Source organism: Pistacia vera, unplaced genomic scaffold (assembly GCF_008641045.1).
Source record: "Pistacia vera cultivar Batoury unplaced genomic scaffold, PisVer_v2 Contig869, whole genome shotgun sequence".
NCBI lineage: Eukaryota > Viridiplantae > Streptophyta > Magnoliopsida > Sapindales > Anacardiaceae > Pistacia > Pistacia vera.
In genome coordinates this window covers 75,393-96,945 of record NW_022196744.1, presented here as the reverse complement: position 1 = coordinate 96,945, position 21,553 = coordinate 75,393, and the positions used below count along the sequence as shown (strand labels likewise).

Sequence of the window (21,553 nt, the reverse complement as noted above, 5' to 3'; positions counted from 1 at the left end):
AGTGTCGATACCTCCTATAATTTTGGAGAATGAAAACATGGTCTGGTAAGATTGATTTTGTTGTTATTTACAGGTCTTATAAATTTTTTTTGTGTGCATTTGGTGAATTAACATATACGAGTTCTTAAATGCAGTATCTATTGCAAGATTTGTGTTCTTGTTCAGTCGTTTAGGTTTCTTTCTGACCATAATATACAATGTTATCTACCAACAACTTGGGAATATATTTTCTTTTTGTAAATTTATAGGTTGTATGTGAGAAGAAGTATGGATCTGAACTTTGGTTCCAAGAAAAGTCAATATCTGAGGGCATTTCTGTAAAGGATGCCTTAAAATTTGCTTATTCAGACCCTCTTCAAACATTTGGTAATTATATATTGCATTCGTTGATTTGCACGTATATGTCACTTGTTCAAATCATTACTTCTATTTCTAACTATTACAAGTTATTATATTATGTAAAATGTTAAGATAAGTGACTGAACAAATAGTTTGGAAAGAGGTGGACTTGTTTAAACTATAGACAAACATTTCTGTGTTATACAAAAGTATAGAAATTTAAATAGATCTTTCCCAATAATCCTTCATTAAATTGAAGTCTTGCAGGATGTTAAATGCTGCCAAAGCTCTTTCCGAATCCGTTTGACATACACTAATGCAAAGGCATCAAAAATGGTTCAGAGTTCTGTGGAGAAAAACGAGGGCTGCAAAAGAAGGAAAACAGGCAAGTCACGTTGTTTTTGCAGAAATTAAAATATGTTTTGTCTTTCTGAAGTCTATAGTTACTACATGCCGTCTTGCTGCCTTTGGTCCTGTTTTATGACTATTATCTTCCCTTGCCTTTAGAGGTCATGGTCATTATATGATACAAGACCCATAGCTTGTTGCACTGTATTTCTAAGTTAACAATTTCTTACATATCAGAAGAGAGAAAGATATTAGTTTGAGGTGGGAAAAAAATGTTCAGCATTTAGATTTTATCTGTCGTAGAAATTCAGACCTTTTATAGTGCAATGTGTGCAAAATTTGAAAAACTAGTTAATGTTTTATGGATTCTATGATGGGAGCCAGGGTTGAGAAGTTGGCTGCTCAGGTTTCCCCCTCCTCATCTCATGCATGCATATGAATGATAGTCTTAATTTGCTCTCTTGTGTAAGTAGGCCTACAGAATTCAAACTATAAGGTGTGATGGAGGTAGTGGTTATAAACTGACTACTAAAAGCAGCAGCAAAGTGATTTAGATTTAGATTCTTCCTTAATTTTAGCAGAAGTGGTTATCCCTGTGAGACTAAAAGGTGCTGAATGAAAGAAAGTTCCTGGTTATACGTCTTTAAGGTTTTACTTTATAAAAGGATTTTACCATGCGAACCTAATACTTATCATAGATACATTACATAATATCAATAGGTTTTGAATTGGAATATGTTCATCACTGTTATGTCTTTCAAAAAACTAAATGTTTATAAATTAATTTATTATTGACACTTAGCATAAAAAGAAAAATTAGCCAGTTAGAGTTAACAGTTATATTTCTGACTAATTTAATTTAAGTTAATTGATAAAGGAAAATTTAAAGAAAAAAGCAGAACAACCTGATGATCCCATCTCTTCATGTAAAGAGAGTCAATTGATTTCAGAGTTCTGACACCCATGTGCTTTCATTTGGTGATTTAGGTACTGAGAACAGCTTGGACACTGTCAAACATGAGTCAGTGGTTGATGGTGTTGAAAGTTCTGTTTGTGCTACTATTGAAGCAAATGCAGCCTCTGAAAGATCCTCTAATGGCTTGCAAGATGGTGAATCTTCTAACACCTATGATTTCCTGCCAGAAAAGGTAAATCTTTCCATGTCTCAGCCTACAGTTTCTCTGCTTGGATAAGATTTGTCTGATTGCCAATGTTTCACCAGTTTGATTTGTCTTGAAACTTGAAGATTATCATTGTTGTAATCAATGGTTGCCAAACTCTTTTAAGTATTAATATTCCGGTATGATTTTTAGAAAGGAAATTTCAAAATGCTGCTCTTTTGAGCTTATGTGCGAAGAAATTCATGTGGCAGTGGGCATTTTGAGATTAGTGGATGAATGAAAGTTTGATTGCAACAATTTATGTTATTTTTATTGATAAAAAATTGTTGTGTTCTGGATGACTGTTGCTTATTTGGCTGTTCATTGGGTTTGATATCATAGTGTTTTTAAGGTTTTGGTCCTTCTACCTCTCCAGGTCAATGAACCTTGCTGCCTGGAGTGTCTTTGCAGCAGGACTCCTATCTTCTTTGGTGGAAGATACCTGAAGGTATTCAGTTGTTCTTCTATAAGATTTACATGCCATGACCTCCTCATGCTTGTTTCTAGCACTATGCATGTGAATTTGAATGTGAATAAGGAATGTTATTCTCACAATTGTACATCTCATATATACAAAATCACAGTATAGTATGTTTAGAACTGTATTTAACATGCAAAGAAGATTTCTTATGCCAAATTTGAACTTAGAGTATGCAGACACATAATGCTCCTGGTGTTGCAATTCTATTTTCTCTTTCTTTAGATCTACTTTTGTTCTTTGGTATTGCAGTACTCAAGAAATGTGAGTCAAACACGCTGGATCATTGATGAGGAAAGAATGGGAGAAGCATCTATTGAGGTATATCTACTACTACTGATGGTCAATATCATGTTAAATGAGGTTGATAAGCTAACGTTTTAAGCACTTATTCCACAGGAGATAATAGGTGGTAGCATTCTTCCTATGTGTCAGGGTGACAATTACAAGTTCCATGCAGCTGGTAGAGAAGATATAGATGTACTGAAGTTCTACTTTACTAATGTTTGTTTGAAATCAGTAAATTTTGTTCTGATCAAGGGAATTACTCTTCCAGGTTCGAATGTTAGGTTCAGGTAGGCCTTTCCTGGTTGAGGTACAAAATGCACGCCAAGTCCCATCTGAGTTGTTTGTGAAAGAAATTGAAGCAAAGATAAATAACTTGGAAAATAAATTAGTAAGTTCAATTCCAAGTTTGTGATGATTTTCCTTTCCCTTCTGGCTATCAGTGAGCATCATTCACTGGACAAGTTACTTTCTGATGCAGGTTAAGGTGAAAAATCTTAAAGCAGTAGGTAGTCAGGGTTGGGACCTGATGCGTGAAGGAGAAGCAGAGAAGCAGGTTATTTGTCCTTTATAATTAAATGTAGTAGTTCATCTTTTCATTGTCTCTCTGAATTGTGAATTTATTGAATAAGCTGACTTAAGACCATTGTTCTGCAGAAGCAATATGCTGCATTAGTTTGGATATCTCGCCCTCTTCAGGATGAAGACTTGCAGACTTTATCTTCTCTCAAGGAAATGGTGAGTTGTTATACAATTTTCGTTTGCCACTTTCCTATGATAGCATAGTGTGTCTATGGTATTTAACATGACTCCTGTTTTGATATTTATCATGCTTTTTGAATAACATCTTTTTATTGTGGGAGGTGCCAGCCTTGTTCTGTTCAATAAAGAAAAGTATATATACAATTTTAGTCTAAGTTCAATTGCGAAAGATCCCGGGGCGGCTCTATGCTGATATTCAGCCTATTTTCATGGGGTTTCCATCAAGTAGTTTTTTATATAAAAAACATTGGGTTTGCTGCTTTGGCAAGTAATTTGTTTATTAAAACTCAAATCATTTTTTGGTCGTGCTGCAGCAAATTTTGCAGAGGACCCCGATAAGAGTGCTACACCGTCGCAGTCCATTAGAACGTGAAAAGATTATACATTGGTTTGAGCCTCTTCAATCATGTAGAATTGCAATATTATAGCTCTGTAGCGGTTTACCAGTTTAGAATAATTTTAGCTTATATGTTTAATTTTAGGATGAAAATCAAGAAGATTGCTGGAAGCTCTCAGTATTTTCTTTTGCATCTGTGTACTCAGGTAATATTTTTTATATTTCTTTCTTTGTACCATTATATCTAGTCACTGAATTTATGTACGCAAAGCTATTTGATGAATCAATGAATTTGGCATTTGGTTTCAATCCTTGGCACTTGTGATAGAAACAATGTTGATAACCCTGAGACTGGTAAAGAAATATCAAGTTTTGTGATAGCTGGAAATGGCTGCAAACTTGACAGTCATGCTTTTTGATGCAATCCCCATGTAACAGAATATGAGTCATTTTGTTAAAGCATAATACTAGTAGGAACTTTAGTTAAAGGGCAAAACAGATAGAAGGCCTTCGACTATTTTGTACTTTCTGTGCTAAAAACTGAAGTAAGTCTATATCTGGTGAAATAGTAATGATGATATTTGAATTGCAGGCTGGAACATATATTAAGGAATTTGTTCACGGGGATCTTGGGCGCACCACTCCAAGGTATGGATTAAATAAATTTTATCAGTTGAAAAAATGTTTGAATTATATTGTTGTTTTTTTCTCTTTTCCTTTTCGGCGTTATATTACCCGTATCATTCTGTATTCTGCTTGTATGACGACTATATGAGCATCAAATTTGTTGCTGATTATAATGTTCACATCAGCAGAGAAATTCTAATTATTTGGACCTTTTTCCCCGTCTTTCAGCGTTGGATCAATTCTGGGATGCAGAGCAGAGATACTGCAACTCGATGTTACTGAAGTGAAAATGGATTGTTTCCTGACTGAATGAGGTGAACATGGGCTCCAAAATCAGTTTCGCACAGCCTTTGCATTTAACGCCTTGAAATGGAAAAAGGTTCTTATCTATTTCTTGAAGCAATTTATATAAAGTAAAACATTTCTATAGTAATAATGGTAGGGCTAACTAATTTTATTATTATAAGGAAGTTATAACTTAATGGAAGTGTAGTTATAAAAATTATAGTTTTAATTTTTTATTTTTTAATTCATGTTTTAGTAGTATAATATTAGGATTTCAATTCATATTTTAGTAGTATTAGGATTTTAATTCAGCGCTTCAATTGCTTACTTTTGAAATGGATAGATGGCCATGTCTTGGAACCAACAAAGATAAGTGTTATTAATGAAACTATAAAATTCAGTTAATACATGATCAATTGATGTGAAGCCACAGATAATTTCCATTGCAAAATTAGGACCCCTGATTTCGATGAATTGCAAGTTACAAATGAAGTAGACGAGGAAAATAAAAGAGTTATTGCAAAATTGAGTGATTAGATTCGAAAAGAAAATAGAATAGTTATTGTAAAATTGAGTGATCAGATTCGACAATTTCACTACACTAATCGGATAGATATTAATGTCTTCCTCGATCATCTAAATGAGCAACAAATCGTGTATGCTTTAATCGAAGAAGAAATCATTGCTACAATTAGAGAAGAAGATAAAAGAAATAATCATAAAGATGATAGTACAGAAATACAATAAGTTTCGTGCCATAAAGCTCCAAACATGCTTAAGAAGCTGAAAATATTTTGGTTTCAACAAAAAGGTGTCCATGCTAGCAAGTTATTACATACTAGTAAGGTAAAAGATATGATAACAACTTTAAAATATAAATCATTGTCCCAAACAACTTTAGATAAATATTTTATTTCATCTTAAACATTTAATGTAATATAACATATATTTTTTGGTAATATACAGATAATTATTATTATGTGAAGGCAATTTTCCTTAAGACGGAGAATTAGAAAAATTATAACTTATTACAATATGGAGTTTATTCTTATTTATAATTATTTCAAATTAGGACTAGAATTTTTTATGACTATGTAGAGTTTATTCCTATATAGAGTATCTCTATAGAAATGTTCTATTGTAGGTAGAAAAAAGAATAATCAAGTTATATTTTGCCCTTCGTTTTTTTCGACCTAGTTTTCTCATATTTTCCCCCAAAAGCCAATGTATCTAAACTGTATTATCCTTGCATATTACTTTAGGCAAGATTTGTTTTTTAGTTGGAAGCAATTTTACAGTCTGATGGCTTTTGTTTATGTTGATACCTGACAATAAGACATCTTGCTAGAATTATTGGTTTAAGCTTTAGCAAATTTCACATACAAGTTTAGCTAGGTAAGTACCATCGGCACAGATTCAATTGGCAATAAAACCCGTATTCTAATTCTGTATTTAAAAAAGGATGTTTAAAATCATGACCTGTGATCATAGTAAGTAGTAACTAGTCTAATTTGTATTCTTAGTGATCGATCATAAGGAAGAAAAAACAGAAACAAAAATTGTGATACGTGTACGATTAGATTAGACATTAGATAATTTCATTAACGGTAGGAACTCCCGTTTTCTGGCGTGGCAATAACCTCAACTACTCAATCCAAGAAGCACCTAACATCTTTGCCATGAAGCTATAACGATCAGCTGCTTCCTCGATCTGCAGTAGGAAAGTTCAAGGTAAATATTGGAAATACAACAATGAAGGAACTCAATTAGACAAGAGAATAAATGGTTGTTTACGATTTTCTGTGTGGGACGTCCTGCTCCATGTCCAGCCTTGCACTCGATGCGTCCAACAATTGGGTTGGTCTGAGGGCTATTCTCCAAGCTTGTGCACAGAACATATTGCATTGTCTGAAAGCAAATTATCAGCAGGAGAGATCATCTATCGCATTGGATTAATAGACAACCAAGATTATATACTGTTAACAATTATCATCTTACCGCTAATAATTTCAACGTGTGCAGCGGTACTACCCGATCATCATGATCAGCAGTCAAAAGCATGGTAGGTGGGTACTGGCATTGGCAAGATTGGCAGATCCGGGCGTGCTTCCCATGGTCTTGTAACGTTATTTAGTGGCGAGTACCTTAAGAGAAGGAAATAAACATATGAACGTTAGACATAATCCAAGCCATTTTAAGGTGATAAGAGGTAAGCACTATCCTTATAAATGAAAAGTTTTACCAATCTTATAAAGCTACAATATCTATAGCAGAAATATAATTTTCAGAATGGGACTGCTTGATTCTCACTTGATTAGCCACTGGAAGTCTTCCTCCTTCTCAGAACAACCAAATTCAGAAGTCCATGTATGGCCTACAAAGTAGCTTTTAATCAATACTTGCATGATACTAAACAGTAAAATGCTGCACAGCAAAAGCCAAATAACTAAGACTAACCAATGGTGAACTTGTGGAACCGCAGCATGTCCATCACCACAACCAGGGGCAGAGCACAACCAAAAGATCAGGTCTCTGCGACCAAACAAAGTTAGGTATGCAATTTATGAATTCAGTACAATAAAACCAAAATTACAATAAGAAATAGTCCACCTGATTTATGCAAGCCCCGATAAGAAGCCCGCCATTGCTTCCCCCTTCAATACACAACTTTTGGTCTGAGTATAACCAGCAGATATGAGGTACTCGGCAGCAGAAATGAAGTCATCAAAGCAAGTCTGTTTTTAGCAAGCTTGGCGGCTTTGTGCCATTCCTTCCCATATTCTCCACCACCACGAATGTTGGCAAGGCAGAATACAACACCAAGATGCCTTGTGAGTATAGTACGAATGACACTAAAGAAGGGTGTGAGACTAATGTTAAATCCGCCATAACAAATAACAAACTGGGTGTGATCCATCTAGAGCAATATCTTTTCTGGATACAATGAACATTGGTATCCTGGTACCATCCTTACTTGGATAAAAAACCTGGAAATGAAACTCCCAATCAAACAGATGCAATTTGCAAGAGGTTACATCTGCTTCAAAGGAATGATATCTCTAATAAAGAATCAATGAAAAAAGCAGGAAAATAAGTCAACATTAACTAGAAGGAAACACTAATGAGTGAGCATCAAAGTGTGAACAGATCAGCAACAGTCACTTACCTGATCAACATTGAAGCCTGACCGATCAAATCCAGGTACACTAATTTCACGAAATATCTTCATATTTGGAACCTCTGCTTCTAAGTTGCATTGATATATGATACCTGGGGTAAGGAAGCTACTGAAATGATAAAAACATTACTGTCATTACGCCGTGCTGATAATCCTAAGATTGTGCCGATATCTATTGGTAATTGATGTTGCATAAAACCGGTATTCAAGTCTCTTATCTGCAGAATATACTTCACATCACTCAAGTAACTCACAATCATTTGACTACCATTAGCAGCACGTGCCCATACAAGCACATCTTTCTCGGCCTCTGGGACAACATCAGACCACTCTTGGCTCCTTGAGATCTACACGTACTAACTATATTTTGGAGCATCCTTATTAGTGAGAAAGTAAACACAGTTTCATCATTCGCAATCGGTCTATACTCTGCATCAAATCCGTCAATAAGCTTAACGAATGGGAGAAGGCCAGTTCTTTTCCTATAACATCAAGGCCTTCTGGCAAAGCAGACATGTCACAGTAGTATAGTTTGTTCACTGGGTCACAGTCTCAACTATATTCAGAGAACATACTACAAGAAACATAAAAAAAAAAAGTTAACTTGCTAAGAATACAAGTGTAACTTGCATTTTCATAGTAAAATCAAAATAGACTTTTTGGGGACATAAAAGCAATGAACATTTATATTGCCGTACCTCAACCAAACGTTCATCCTTATTATGTTCTTCAAAATAATTACTCAAATTGCTACTATACTACAGAAATAAAATTTGCACCTTACAAATTCAATGCTACTTTGCATTTTGTAGAACATAGAATAAATGCATTAGTATTATCTTTATAATCTCCACCAAATTGCACTTAAAGGTCCTTTCAAATCAATTTCCAATAACCAGACTATGATTAATTTAGAATTCCAATATTATGTAGTAGTATAAAAAGAGAATTTCATACTAAGGGATAGAATATTTGCAAGGAACACATGATATAAAGAAAATGCAGCGCAGACTTTATTTTTTTGTCTGAAGTTACAGTTTCTAAGGACAACCCTTAAACCAAGAATATGAAGAAAATGGCCCTGATCTAACACCCATTACCTATCTTAAACAGGCATTGATGTAAAATTGATAATAGCAAATTACCTGCCCATCTTCTGTAACGCTCCCATAAACCTGTACTTGGGGTTATCAGGATCTCTCCAGCATAAATATCTTCTGACTGATTAGTACCCAGGAAATGATAGTAAAGCTCGTGATATAAATTGAATCAGTCTCGGTCCCAGCATCTATATTTTCTCCCTCTCTACAGAAAATAATCGTCATAATCAAAATTCAAAACACAAAATAAAAATAAACGTACAAAACGGATTCATCTCGCCAAAACAAATTCAAAATTATTACGGAGTTCAAAATTCACGAAATATTCAAGAAGTTTCTCTGTGAATTTACAGCTGAAACTTCAATATCAGCCTTTCTAATAATTTTCCTTCCGAATTTTACTATATATATAAACAAATCAAAGCGATAAGTTCTCCTAAGTTGTTTCAAACATCTTTGGTGAATATGACACTTTTTCCCGCTAGAAAATCTGGAGATTCTAATCTCCTCGAGGCACCTACAAGGAATTATATCCAACATCGGAAACGTTTACTTTCAAGTAGCTCCACGTAGCGCTCAAGTTTAAATCCACAATTAAAAAAAAAATTGTATTAAAAATATGCAGATGGTGATCAGTGATCACTCACCTGGGAGCTGGGTAACGGCTGTAGAAAAATCCTTTGTATCATGAGTCCAACTAATATATGAAAACTTAACCTGTAACAGCACAGTGCAGGAATCATGAGGCATAAATCATCATTATTAAAAAAAAACAAAAAAAAAAAATGAATGTAATAAACTGACCAAGATAAAGTATCAGACTCGTCTTTTTTATCCTCGATTCGCATTACTTGAATTTTCTGCCAATCGCTTCACTCAAACTAAGCGCATAAGCCAAAAATTAGATCTCGATAACTGAAAAAGTGGACAATGAAACTGTTCCATCCTCACTGAGGCTGTTTGGATCAAGTAAAACCTTTGCTTCTCCATCCAAACCATCTTGAACATAAAGCACATTTTGTGCTTGAAGTCCACTATTTTGCGTATAAAAATACCTATTTCGTCGCTTCATCGGCGCGTTGAAGCGAGGGTGATCAAGTAACTCGGTCATCTTCTCACGTAACTTCTCCCTTACTTCACATTTCTCAAGCACCGATTCTGTCAATTTCACCTGCTTTTGCACAAAGTCTTTTACTTCGTCGGCGTCAGGATCTTCAAGCCTATATCCGTTATACAAAAACATCAAATTGATATTGAATGAAAGGAAACGGTCAACAGAAACAATTTCGGTCAAAGTAAATTCAAAATGTGCAATTATTAGATTACCATCGATAAGGATCAGGAATCTGGATTCCATGATAATCATCGACAACAGAGTCGTCTCTACGAGCAACCGGATACTGCAAAGGTTCGTCAATAACAGAAAGGGAACCCATGGTTTTGTTGTTGAAATGCATTATGTATGGAGTAAATTTAAAATAAACTTCAAATGAGGTTTGGTCTTGTATTTAAAGCAGCGCCAGCGCGTAAAACGGAAAAAATTACTAAAAGCCCATGGGTGTTGAGAGTATGAGGACATGCTCATAACTTAGGTTGATTACGTGGGTTTAAAATGTCGTCATTTTGTGCTATTTCATGTTTATGTCGCCATTTGCTTGTGGAATCTTGGTTACTTTCTTTTCAAGCTACCGTATCATTGGAGTAATGTAACTGTCAAGAGTTCTTTATTTCATTTTAGAATTGGATCCTTAGCTTATCCCAGCTAGTGCCACTGCCACACCATATCTGATAACTTTGTTTTTGTCATCTCACAGTCGTCATGCACACATCGTCATGCACACACAGCTAGTGCCACACCATATCTGATAACCTACCGTGGGTATCCAGTTTGGAATTTTCAGCGAATATCCTGTTTGGAACCTACACTAAAATAAAATACTTGTGAAGAACGGGACACGTAAAAATATTTAAAATGAAACAATTTAAAATTTTACAATAACCTAATTAAATAAATGTGTAATTATACTTATTAGTTATTACGTATAAACTACATCATATTGAAAACTTTAATATATTAACATTAAAGTTTTCATTAATTAAGTGTATAATTAGAATTATGAGCAATTAAAAGTGTTTTAATGTTATTAAAAGAATTATTTTCGAATAAAATAACATATTTGATTGAATAATAATATATTTACTTCAATTATCAAATTCTAAGTACAGCCGTAATAAATTAGTAATTAATTAATTATATATGATAAATTGATAAGCATTAATACATTACCAGTTAAATGATTACTTAATCAATTATAATATTATATTATAATTAGGTAATTACTTAATTAATTATATCATTCTATTATAAACATTAATACAATGTTTAATTAAACGGTTAGAAATTTAAATAATTATAATATTAAATTAAAGATTTATAGTATGATTATTTAATTCATTATAACATTACATAATAATATGATCACATAATTAATTATAACATTACATAATTAAATGATTACTTAATTAATAATGACATTATATTATAAACATCAGTAATTTACTACGTTAGTACAGTGTTTAATTAAATAATTAGAAATTTAATTAATTATAATATTACATTATAAATTTATAGTATGATAACTTAATTAATTACAACATTACATTATATTATAATAACTTAATTAATTATAACATTACATAATTAAATTATTACTTAATTAATTATAAATTTATAACATTACATTATAAACATTAGTAATTTACTATATTAGTACATTATTTAATTAAATGATTAAAACTTTAATTAATTATAACATTACATTATAGATTTATAGTATGATTATTAATTAATTATAATATTCCATTATAAATATTAGTACAATACTAAATTAAATTATTAGAAATTAAATTAATTATAATATTAAATTATAGATTTGTAGTATGATTGTTTAATTAATTTAATTAATTGTTTGTGTTTTGGTTTTGATTGAGGAATTTTATGTGAATTGTGATGAATTGATTGTATTCAAGTGTTGCCTAGAGATTAGAGGATTTATAAGTCACATTGGACACAAATAAATGAGTAATCAAAATTTGTTAGGGGTGTATTTGTAAACTTTTAAGGTATTTTTTTGTCATTTTTAAAACCAATAGGGGTAATTGATTTTTTACAGGGTACCCAGGAAAGGAATCGGAACCTAAAACTTGCATTTTAGGTTCATGTTCCTTGAATTTAAGAACATGTACTGTACGATTCCGATTCCTTTTTTTGGGAACCTGTATTGTGCGGTTTTGATTATAGTTCTCTTGAAAAATACAAGGTACCTGAAACTGCTTACCCCTACTCATAGCATATGATACCAGAGTTGCAAACACAGTAAATGAAGGTACGAATGCAGGCATCAACGAAATCAGAATAATTTATTCGAAGTAACAAGGGGAAGAGTAGTGCTGGGTAATAATACAAATTACAAGTTTTCCAATAGGTTTTAACAATTTTTAATGGACGAAATGTTAACAATTTAATCCGTAAACTATCGTAAACATAATCAACGCACATCAATGTGCATAATCCATACATATGGTGTAACCACTGGACTTGTGGTCAAATGACAAAACTTCAACTATATGGACGGGTTACTCAAAGGTTTTATATTCAAGTCTCGCAAAATAATCACTTATCATATTAAAAATTAGTTGAGGAGTTTACAAGCTATCCGAACAACCCAATTATCAAAAAAGAAAATAAAATATTTATCATGGGTTAAATCAGCAAACTTGTTTAACCAAGGGAGTAATGGTACGGGTTCACATTTCAGGTAAAACTTGTCTTCTAATGCTTCAATTAATAATCGGAAGTTTAAAATTGTGTCGACATGTGATGACTACTCTATTTGTATACTCAACAATAAATAAGAATATAGAGAAAAATAAATAAATAAAAAGTTGTTGATTCGTCCAATTTAGACATTTAATTATTTACTAAACAATAACAACTTCGTTTTGCGTGGCAACAACATCAGCTACTCAATCCAAGAAGCACCTAACATCTTTGCCATGAAGCCGTATCGATCCGCTGCTTCATCGATCTGCAGTAGGAAAGTCAAGGTAAATACTTGAAACAAAATATATATATAGGACTCAAATCTCAAGTAATCATAAAAGAAATGGTTACAATTTTCTGTGTTGGACGTCCTGCTCCATGTCCAGCTTTACACTCGATGCGACCAATAATTGGGTTGGTCTGAGGGCTATTCTCCAAGCTCGTGCACAGAACATATTGCATTGTCTGTTGGAAAAAAAAAATGGGAAGCATGAGAGAGGACTAGACACGGTGATGTCCAAATTCACAATGGCTACACAGGGTAACTATTGTGGTGACAAGGATCTTAGTTTGATTTTTAATGACATCCAAAAAAAGCACTTGTCTCCTCACAGTGTTAACAGAAATGTGAAATGTTGAAAGGTATATGACATTCGACAGATAGTGCATAAAGGAGTTGCACACTCACAAAAATGCTAAACAGTTGTTGACAATTTCTTTTGCAGTACAGAAATCAAAGCAAATAAAATATGACAAACAAGACAAACATAATATTAATGATCAAGGACTCACCGCCAAATATTTCAATGTGTGCAGTGGCACTACTCGGTCATCATGATCGGCAGTCAACAGCATGGTAGGTGGGTATTGGCAAAGTTGATCCGGGTGCTGTTCCCATGGTCTTCTGACATTATGTAATGGCGAATACCTTGAGAAAAGGAAATACACATACTAAAATTAGACTCCCAATCTAAACATCTAATGGTCCTCTAGTTTGAGAAGACACTCATTCGGTAGAGAATCTAATATCTAATACTTCTCTAGTGCAAGAAGGCACTCATTCGGTAGAGAATGAAATAAAAGGTGACGGGAAATGTTATTTACTTGAAAAATTGTTATAAATAAAATCTTAAGTATACTTTCAGAAAGCTTTCCGTGCCTAGGTACTGAGGACAAAATGCACGCCAAGTCCCATTGAGTTGTTTGTGAAAGAAATTGAAGCAAAGATAAATAACTTGGAAAATAAATTAGTAAGTTCAATTCCAAGTTTGTGATGATTTTCCTTTCCCTTCTGGCTATCAGTGAGCATCATTCACGGACAAGGTACTTTCTGATGCAGGTTAAGGTGAAAAATCTTAAAGCAGTAGGTAGTCAGGGTTGGGACTGATGCGTGAAGGAGAAGCAGAGAAGCAGGTTATTTGTCCTTTTAATAAATGTAGTAGTCATCTTTTCATTGTCTCTCTGAATTGTGAATTTATTGAATAAGCTGACTTAAGACCATTGTTCTGCAGAAGCAATATGCGCATTAGTTTGGATATTCGCCTCTTCAGGATGAAGACTTGCAGACTTTATCTTCTCTCAAGGAAATGGTGAGTTGTTATACAATTTTCGTTGCCACTTTCCTATGATAGATAGTGTGTCTATGGTATTTAACATGACTCCTGTTTTGATATTTATCATGCTTTTTGAATAACATCTTTTTATTGTGGGGGGTGCCAGCCTGTTCTGTTCAATAAAGAAAAGTATATATACAATTTAGTCTAAGTTCAATTGCGAAAGATCCGGGCGGCTCTTATGCTGTATTCAGCTATTTTCATGGGGTTTCCATCAAGTAGTTTTTTATATAAAAAACATTGGGTTTTCTGCTTGGCAAGTAATTTGTTTATTAAAACTCAAATCATTTTTTGGTCTCTGCAGCAAATTTTGCAGAGGACCCCGATAAGGGGTGCTACACCGTCGCAGTCCATTAGAACGTGAAAGATTATACATTGGTTTGAGCCTCTTCAATCATGTAGATTGCAATATTATAGCTCTGGAGTGGTTTACCAGTTTAGAATAATTTTAGCTTATATGTTTAATTTTAGGATGAAAAACGAGAATTGCTGGAGCTCTCAGTATTTTCTTTGCATCTGTGTACTCAGGTAATTTTTTTTATTTCTATCTGTGTACCCTTATATCTAGTCACTGATTTATGTACGCAAAGCTATTTGATGAATAATGATTTGGCATTGGTTTCAATCCTTGGCACGTGTGATAGAAACAATGTTGATAACCCTGAGACTGGTAAAGAAATATCAAGTTTTGTGATAGCTGGAAATGTGCAAACTTGACAGTCATGCTTTTTGATGCAATCCCATGTAACAGAGTAGAGATCATTTTGTTAAAGCATAATACTAGTAGGAACTTTAGTTAAAGGGCAAAACAGATAGAAGGCCTTCGAATATTTTGTACTTTCTGTGCTAAAAACTGAAGTAAGTCTATCTGGTGAAATAGTAATGATGATATTTGAATTGCAGGTGGAACATATATTAAGGAATTTGTTCACGGGGATCTTGGGCGCACCACTCCAAGGTATGGATTAATAATTTTATCAGTTGAAAAAATGTTTGAATTATATTGTTGTTTTTTTCTCTTTCCTTTCGGCGTTATATTACCCTCATTCTGTATTCTGTTGTATGACGACTATATGAGCATCAAATTTGTGTGATTATAATGTTCAATCAGCAGAGAAATTCTAATTATTTGGACCTTTTTCCCCGTCTTTCAGGTTGGATCAATTCTGGGATGCAGAGCAGAGATACTGCAACTCGATGTTACGAAGTGAAAATGGATTGTTTCCTGACTGAATGAGGTGAACAGGGCTCCAAAATCAGTTTCGCACAGCCTTTGCATTTAACGCCTTGAAATGGAAAAGGTTCTTATTATTTCTTGAAGCAATTATATAAAGTAAAACTTTCTATAGTATAATGGTAGGCTAACTAATTTATATTATAAGGAAGTTTAAACTTAATGGAAGTGTAGTTATAAAAATTATAGTTTAATTTTTTATTTTAATTCATGTTTAGTGTATAATATTGAATTCAATCATATTTAGTAGTATTAGGATTTTAATTCAGCGCTTCAATTGCTACTTTTGAAATGGATAGAGGCAGTCTTGGAACCAACAAAGATAAGTGTTATTAATGAAACTAAAAATCAGTTATACATGTCAATTGATGTGAACACAGATAATTTCCATGCAAATTAGGACCCCTGATTTCGATAATTGCAAGTTACAAATGAAGAGACGAGGAAAATAAAGAGTTATTGCAAATATGTAGCAAAGAAATAGAATAGATTGTAAAATGAGTGATCAGATTCGACAATTCACTACACTAATCGGATAGATATAATGTCTTCCTGATCATCTAAGAGCAACAAATCGTGTATGCTTTAATCGAAGAAGAAAATCATTGCTAAATTAGAGAAAGATAAAAGAAATAATCATAAAGAGTGATAGTACAGAAATACAAGAAGTTTCGTGCCATAAAGCTCCAAACATGTTAAGAAGCTAAAATATTTTGGTTTCAACAAAAAGGTGTCCATGCTAGCAAGTTATTATACTAGTAAGGTAAAAGATTGATAACAACTTTAAAATATAAATCATTGTCCCAAACAATTTAGAAAATATTTATTTCATCTTAAACATTTAATGTAATATAACTATATTTTTTGGTAATATACAGATAATTATTATTATGTAGGAATTTCCTTAAGACGGGAATTAGAAAAATTATAACATTACAATATGGAGTTTATTTTTATAATATTTCAAATTAGACTAGAATTTTTTATGACTATGTAGAGTTTATTCCTATATAGAGTATCTCTATAGAAATGTTCTATTGTAGTAGAAAAAAGATAATCAAGTTATTTTGCCTCTTTTTTTCGACCTAGTTTCTCATTTTCCCCCAAAAGCCAATGTATCTAAACTGTATTATCCTTGCATATTACTTTAGGCAAGATTTTTTTTTAGTTGGAAGCAATTTACAGTCGATGGCTTTTGTTTATGTTGATACTGACAATAAGACATCTTGCTGAATTATTGGTTTAAGCTTTAGCAAATTTCACATACAAGTTTAGCTAGGTAAGTACCATCGGCACAGATTCAATTGGCAAATAAACCCTTTCTAATTCTTATTTAAAAAGGATGTTTAAATCATGACCTGTGATAGTAAGTAGTAACTAGTCTAATTTGTATTCTTAGTGATCGATCATAAGGAAGAAAAAACAGAAACAAAAATTGTGATACGTGTACGATTAGATTAGACATTAGATAATTTATTAAAGGTAGGAACTCCCGTTTTCTGGCGTGGCAATAATCTACTACTCAATCCAAGAAGCACCTAACATCTTTGCCATGAAGCTATAACGATCAGCTGCTTCCTCGATCTGCAGTAGGAAAGTCCAAGGTAATATTGGAATATAACAATGAAGGAACTCAATTAGACAAGGAATAAATGGTTGTTTACGATTTTCTGTGTGGGACGTCCTGCTCCATGTCCAGCCTTCACTCGATGCGTCCAACAATGGGTTGGTCTGAGGGCTATTCTCCAAGCTTGTGCACAGAACATATTGCATTGTCTGAAAGCAAATTATCAGCAGGAGAGATCATCTTCGCATTGGATTAATAGAAACCAGACTTATACTGTAACAATTATCATCTTACCGCTAATAATTTCAACGTGTGCAGCGGTACTACCCGATCATCATGATCAGCAGTCAAAAGCATGGTAGGTGGGTACTGGCATTGGCAAGATTGAGCAGATCCGGGCGTGCTTCCATGGTCTTTAACGTTATAGTGGCGAGTACCTTAAGAGAAGGAAATAAACATATGAACGTTAGACTAATCCAAGCCATTTTAATGGTGATAAGAGGTAAGCACTATCTTATAAATGAAAAGTTTACCAATCTTTATAAAGCTACAATATCTATAGCAGAAATATAAATTTTCAGAAATGGGATGTTGTATCTCACTTAGTAGCCACTGGAAGTCTTCCTCCTTCTCAGAACAACCAAATTCAGAAGTCCATGTATGGCCTACAAAGTAGCTTTTAATCAATACTTGCATGATACTAAAACAGAAAATGCTGCACAGCAAAAGCCAAATAACTAAGACTAACCAATGGTGAACTTGTGGAACCGCAGCATGTCCATCACCCAACCAGGGGCAGAGCACAACCAAAAAGATCAGGTCTCTGCGACCAAACAAAGTTAGGTATGAATTTAGAATCAGTACAATAAAACCAAAAATTACAATAAGCAAATAGTCACCTGATTATGCAAGCCCCGATAAGAAGCCCGCCATTGCTCCCCCTTCAATACACAACTTTTTGGTCTGAGTATAAACAGCAGATATGAGGTACTCGGCAGCAGAAAGAAGTCATCAAAGCAAGTCTGTTTTTTAGCAAGCTTGGCGGCTTTGTGCCATTCCTTCCCATATTCTCCACCACCACGAATGTTGGCAAGGCAGAATACAACACCAAGATGCTTGTGAGTATAGTACGAATGACACTAAAGAAGGGTGTGAGACTAACGTTAAACCGCCATAACCAAATAACAAACATGGGTGTGATCCATCTAGAGCATATTCTTTCTGGAACAATGAACATTGGTATCCTGGTACCATCCTTACTTGGATAAAAAACCTGGAAATGAAAACTCCCAATCAAACAGATGCAATTTGCAAGAAGGTTATCTGCTTCAAAGATGATCTCTAATAAAGAATCAATGAAAAAAGCAGGAAATAAGTCAACATTAACAGAAGGAAACAACTAATGAGTGAGCATCAAAGTGTAACAGATCAGCAACAGTCACTTACCTGATCAACATTGAAGCCTGACGATCAAATCCAGGTACACTAATTTCACGAAATATCTTCATATTTGGAACCTCTGCTTCTAAGTTGCATTGATATATGATACCTGGGGTAAGGAAACTATGAAATGAATAAAAACATTATGTCATTCGCCGTGCTGATAATCCTAAGATTGTGCCGATATCTATTGGTAATTGATGTTGCATAAAACCGGTATTCAAGTCTCTTATCTGCAGAATACTTCACATCACTCAAGTAACTCACAATCATTTGACTACCATTAGCAGCACGTGCCCATACAAGCACAACTTTCTCGGCCTCTGGGACAACATCAGACCAACTTCTGGTCCTTGAGATCTACACACTAACTTATATTTGGAGCATCCTTATTAGTGAGAAAAGTAAACACAGTTTCATCATTCGCAACGTCTATACTCTGCATCAAATCCTCAATAAGCTTAACGAATGGGAGAAGGCCAGTTCTTTTCCTATAACCATCAAGGCCTTCTGGCAAAGCAGACAGTCACAGTAGTATAGTTTGTTCACGGGTCACAAGTCTCAACTATATCAGGAGAACATACTACAAGAAACATAAAAAAAAGGTAACTTGCTAAGAAATACAAGTGTAACTTGCATTTTCATAGTAATAAATCAAAATAGACTTTTGGGGACATAAAAGCAATGAACATTTATATTGCCGTACCTCAACCAAACGTTCATCCTTATTATGTTCTTCAAAATAATTACTCAAATTGCTAATACACAGAAATAAAATTTCACCTTACAAATTCAATGCTACTTTGCATTTTGTAGAACATAGAATAAATGCATTAGATTATCTTTATAATCTCCACAAATTGCCTTAAAGGGCCTTTCAAATCAATTTCCAAAACCAGACTATGATTAATTTAGAATTCCAATATTATGTAGTAGTATAAAAAGAGAGATTCATACTAAGGGGATAGAATATTTGCAAGGAACACAATGATATAAGAAAATGCAGCGCAGACTTTATTTTTTTGTCTGAAGTTACAGTTCTAAGGACAACCCTTAAACCAAGATATGAAGAAAATGGCCACTGATCTAACACCCATTACTATCTAAACAGGCATTTATGTAAAATTGATCAATAGCAAATACTGCCCATCTTCTGTAACGCTGCCATAAACCTGTACTTGGGGTTATCAGATCTCTCCAGCATAAAATATCTTCGACTGATTAGTACCCAGGAAATGATAGTAAAGCTGTGATATAAATTGAATCAGTCTCGGTCCAGCATCTATATTTCTCCCCTCTACAGAATAAATACATCTCATAATCAATTTCAAAACAAAAATAAAAAATAAACGTAACAAACGGATTCATCTCGCCAAAACAAATTCAAAATTATTACGGAGTTCAAAATTCACGAAATATTCAGAAGTTTCTTTGTGAATTTACAGTGGAACTTCAATATCAGCCTTTCTAATAATTTCCTTCCGAATTTTTACTATATAATAAAACAAATCAAAGGATAAAGTTCTCTAAGTTGTTTCAAACATCTTGGTGATATCATATGACACTTTTTTCCGCTAGAAAATCTGGAGATTCTAATCTCCTCGAGGCACCTACAAGGAATTATACCAACATGGAAACGTTCTTTCAAGTAAGCTCACGGTAGCGCTCAATTTAAATCCACAATAAAAAAAAATTGTAATAAAAATATGCAGATGGTGATCAGTGATCACTCACCTGGGAGCGGGTAACGGCTGTAGAAAAATCCTTTGTTATCATGAGTCCAACTAATATATGAAAACTTAACCTGTAACAGCACAGTGCAGGAATCATGAGGCATAAATCATCATTTATTAAAAAAAAAAAAAAAAAAAGAATGTAATAAACTGACCCAAGATAAAGTATCAGAATCGTCTTTTTATCCTCGATTCGCATTACTTGAATTTTTGCCAATCGCTTCACATCAAACTAAGCGCATACGCCAAGTATAGCATCCTCGCTAACTGAAAAAGTGGACAATGAAACTGTTCCATCCTCACTGAGGCTGTTTGGATCAAGTAAAACCTTTGCTCTCCATCCAAACCATCTTGAACATAAAGCACATTTTGTGCTTGAAGTCCACTATTTTGCGTATAAAAAATACCTATTTCTCGCTTCATCGGGCGTTGAAGCGAGGGTGATCAAGTAACTCGGTCATCTTCTCACGTAACTTCTCCCTTACTTCACATTTCTCAAGCACCGATTCTGTCAATTTCACCTGCTTTTGCACAAAGTCTTTTACTTCGTCGGCGTCAGGATCTTCAAGCCTATATCCTTATACAAAAACATCAATTGATATTGAATGAAAGGAAACGGTCAACAGAAACAATTTCGGTCAAAGTAAATCAAAATGTGCAATTATAGATTACCATCGATAAGGTCAGGAATCTGGATTCCATGATAATCATCGAAACAGAGTCGTCTCTACGAGCAACCGGATACTGCAAAGGTTCGTCAATAACAGAAAGGGAACCCATGGTTTTGTTGTTGAAATGCATTATGTATGGAGTAAATTTAAAATAAACTTCAAATGAGGTTTGGTCTTGTATTTAAAGCAGCGCCAGCGCGTAAAACGGAAAAAATTACTAAAAGCCCATGGGTGTTGAGAGTATGAGGACATGTCCATAAACAGGTTGATTACGTGGGTTTAAAATGTCGTCATTTGTGCTATTTCATGTTTATGTCGCCATTTGCTTGTGGAATCTGGTTACTTCTTTCAACATACCGTATCATTGGAGTAATGTAACTGTCAAGAGTTCTTTATTTCATTTTAGAATTGGATCCTTAGCTTATCCCAGCTAGTGCCACTGCTGCCACACCATATCTGAAACTTTGTTTTTGTCATCTCACCGTCGTCATGCACACATCGTCATGCACACACAGTAGGGCCACACCATATCGATAACCTACGTGGGTATCAGTTGGAATTTCACGAATATCC

General features: G+C 33.9%; 2 protein-coding genes and 2 pseudogenes across 2 annotated transcripts; 1 reads left to right on the top strand and 3 right to left on the bottom strand.

Moving 5' to 3' along the window:
• Positions 1–603: 603 nt before the first annotated feature.
• On the top strand, positions 604–4,818 carry LOC116118993 (putative tRNA pseudouridine synthase Pus10). Its single transcript, XM_031404948.1, has 12 exons — positions 604–724; positions 1,675–1,835; positions 2,224–2,295; positions 2,578–2,646; positions 2,725–2,805; positions 2,882–3,001; positions 3,092–3,166; positions 3,268–3,348; positions 3,687–3,760; positions 3,855–3,915; positions 4,302–4,357; positions 4,565–4,818. Exons 1-12 carry the CDS (start codon positions 673–675, stop codon positions 4,647–4,649), a joined length of 987 nt encoding a protein of 328 aa, XP_031260808.1. The 5' UTR covers positions 604–672; the 3' UTR covers positions 4,650–4,818.
• Positions 4,819–6,043: 1,225 nt separating this feature from the next.
• LOC116119010 lies at positions 6,044–10,376 on the bottom strand (annotated as a pseudogene).
• Positions 10,377–12,809: 2,433 nt separating this feature from the next.
• LOC116118991 (prolyl endopeptidase-like) lies at positions 12,810–13,724 on the bottom strand. The gene is made up of 3 exons (XM_031404947.1): positions 13,515–13,724; positions 13,074–13,187; positions 12,810–12,987 (listed from the first exon to the last, which is right to left on the bottom strand). Exons 1-3 carry the CDS (start codon positions 13,575–13,577, stop codon positions 12,922–12,924), a joined length of 243 nt encoding a protein of 80 aa, XP_031260807.1. The 5' UTR covers positions 13,578–13,724; the 3' UTR covers positions 12,810–12,921.
• A 3,363-nt stretch (positions 13,725–17,087) lies between these two features.
• On the bottom strand, positions 17,088–21,114 carry LOC116118989 (annotated as a pseudogene).
• Positions 21,115–21,553: the final 439 nt, after the last annotated feature.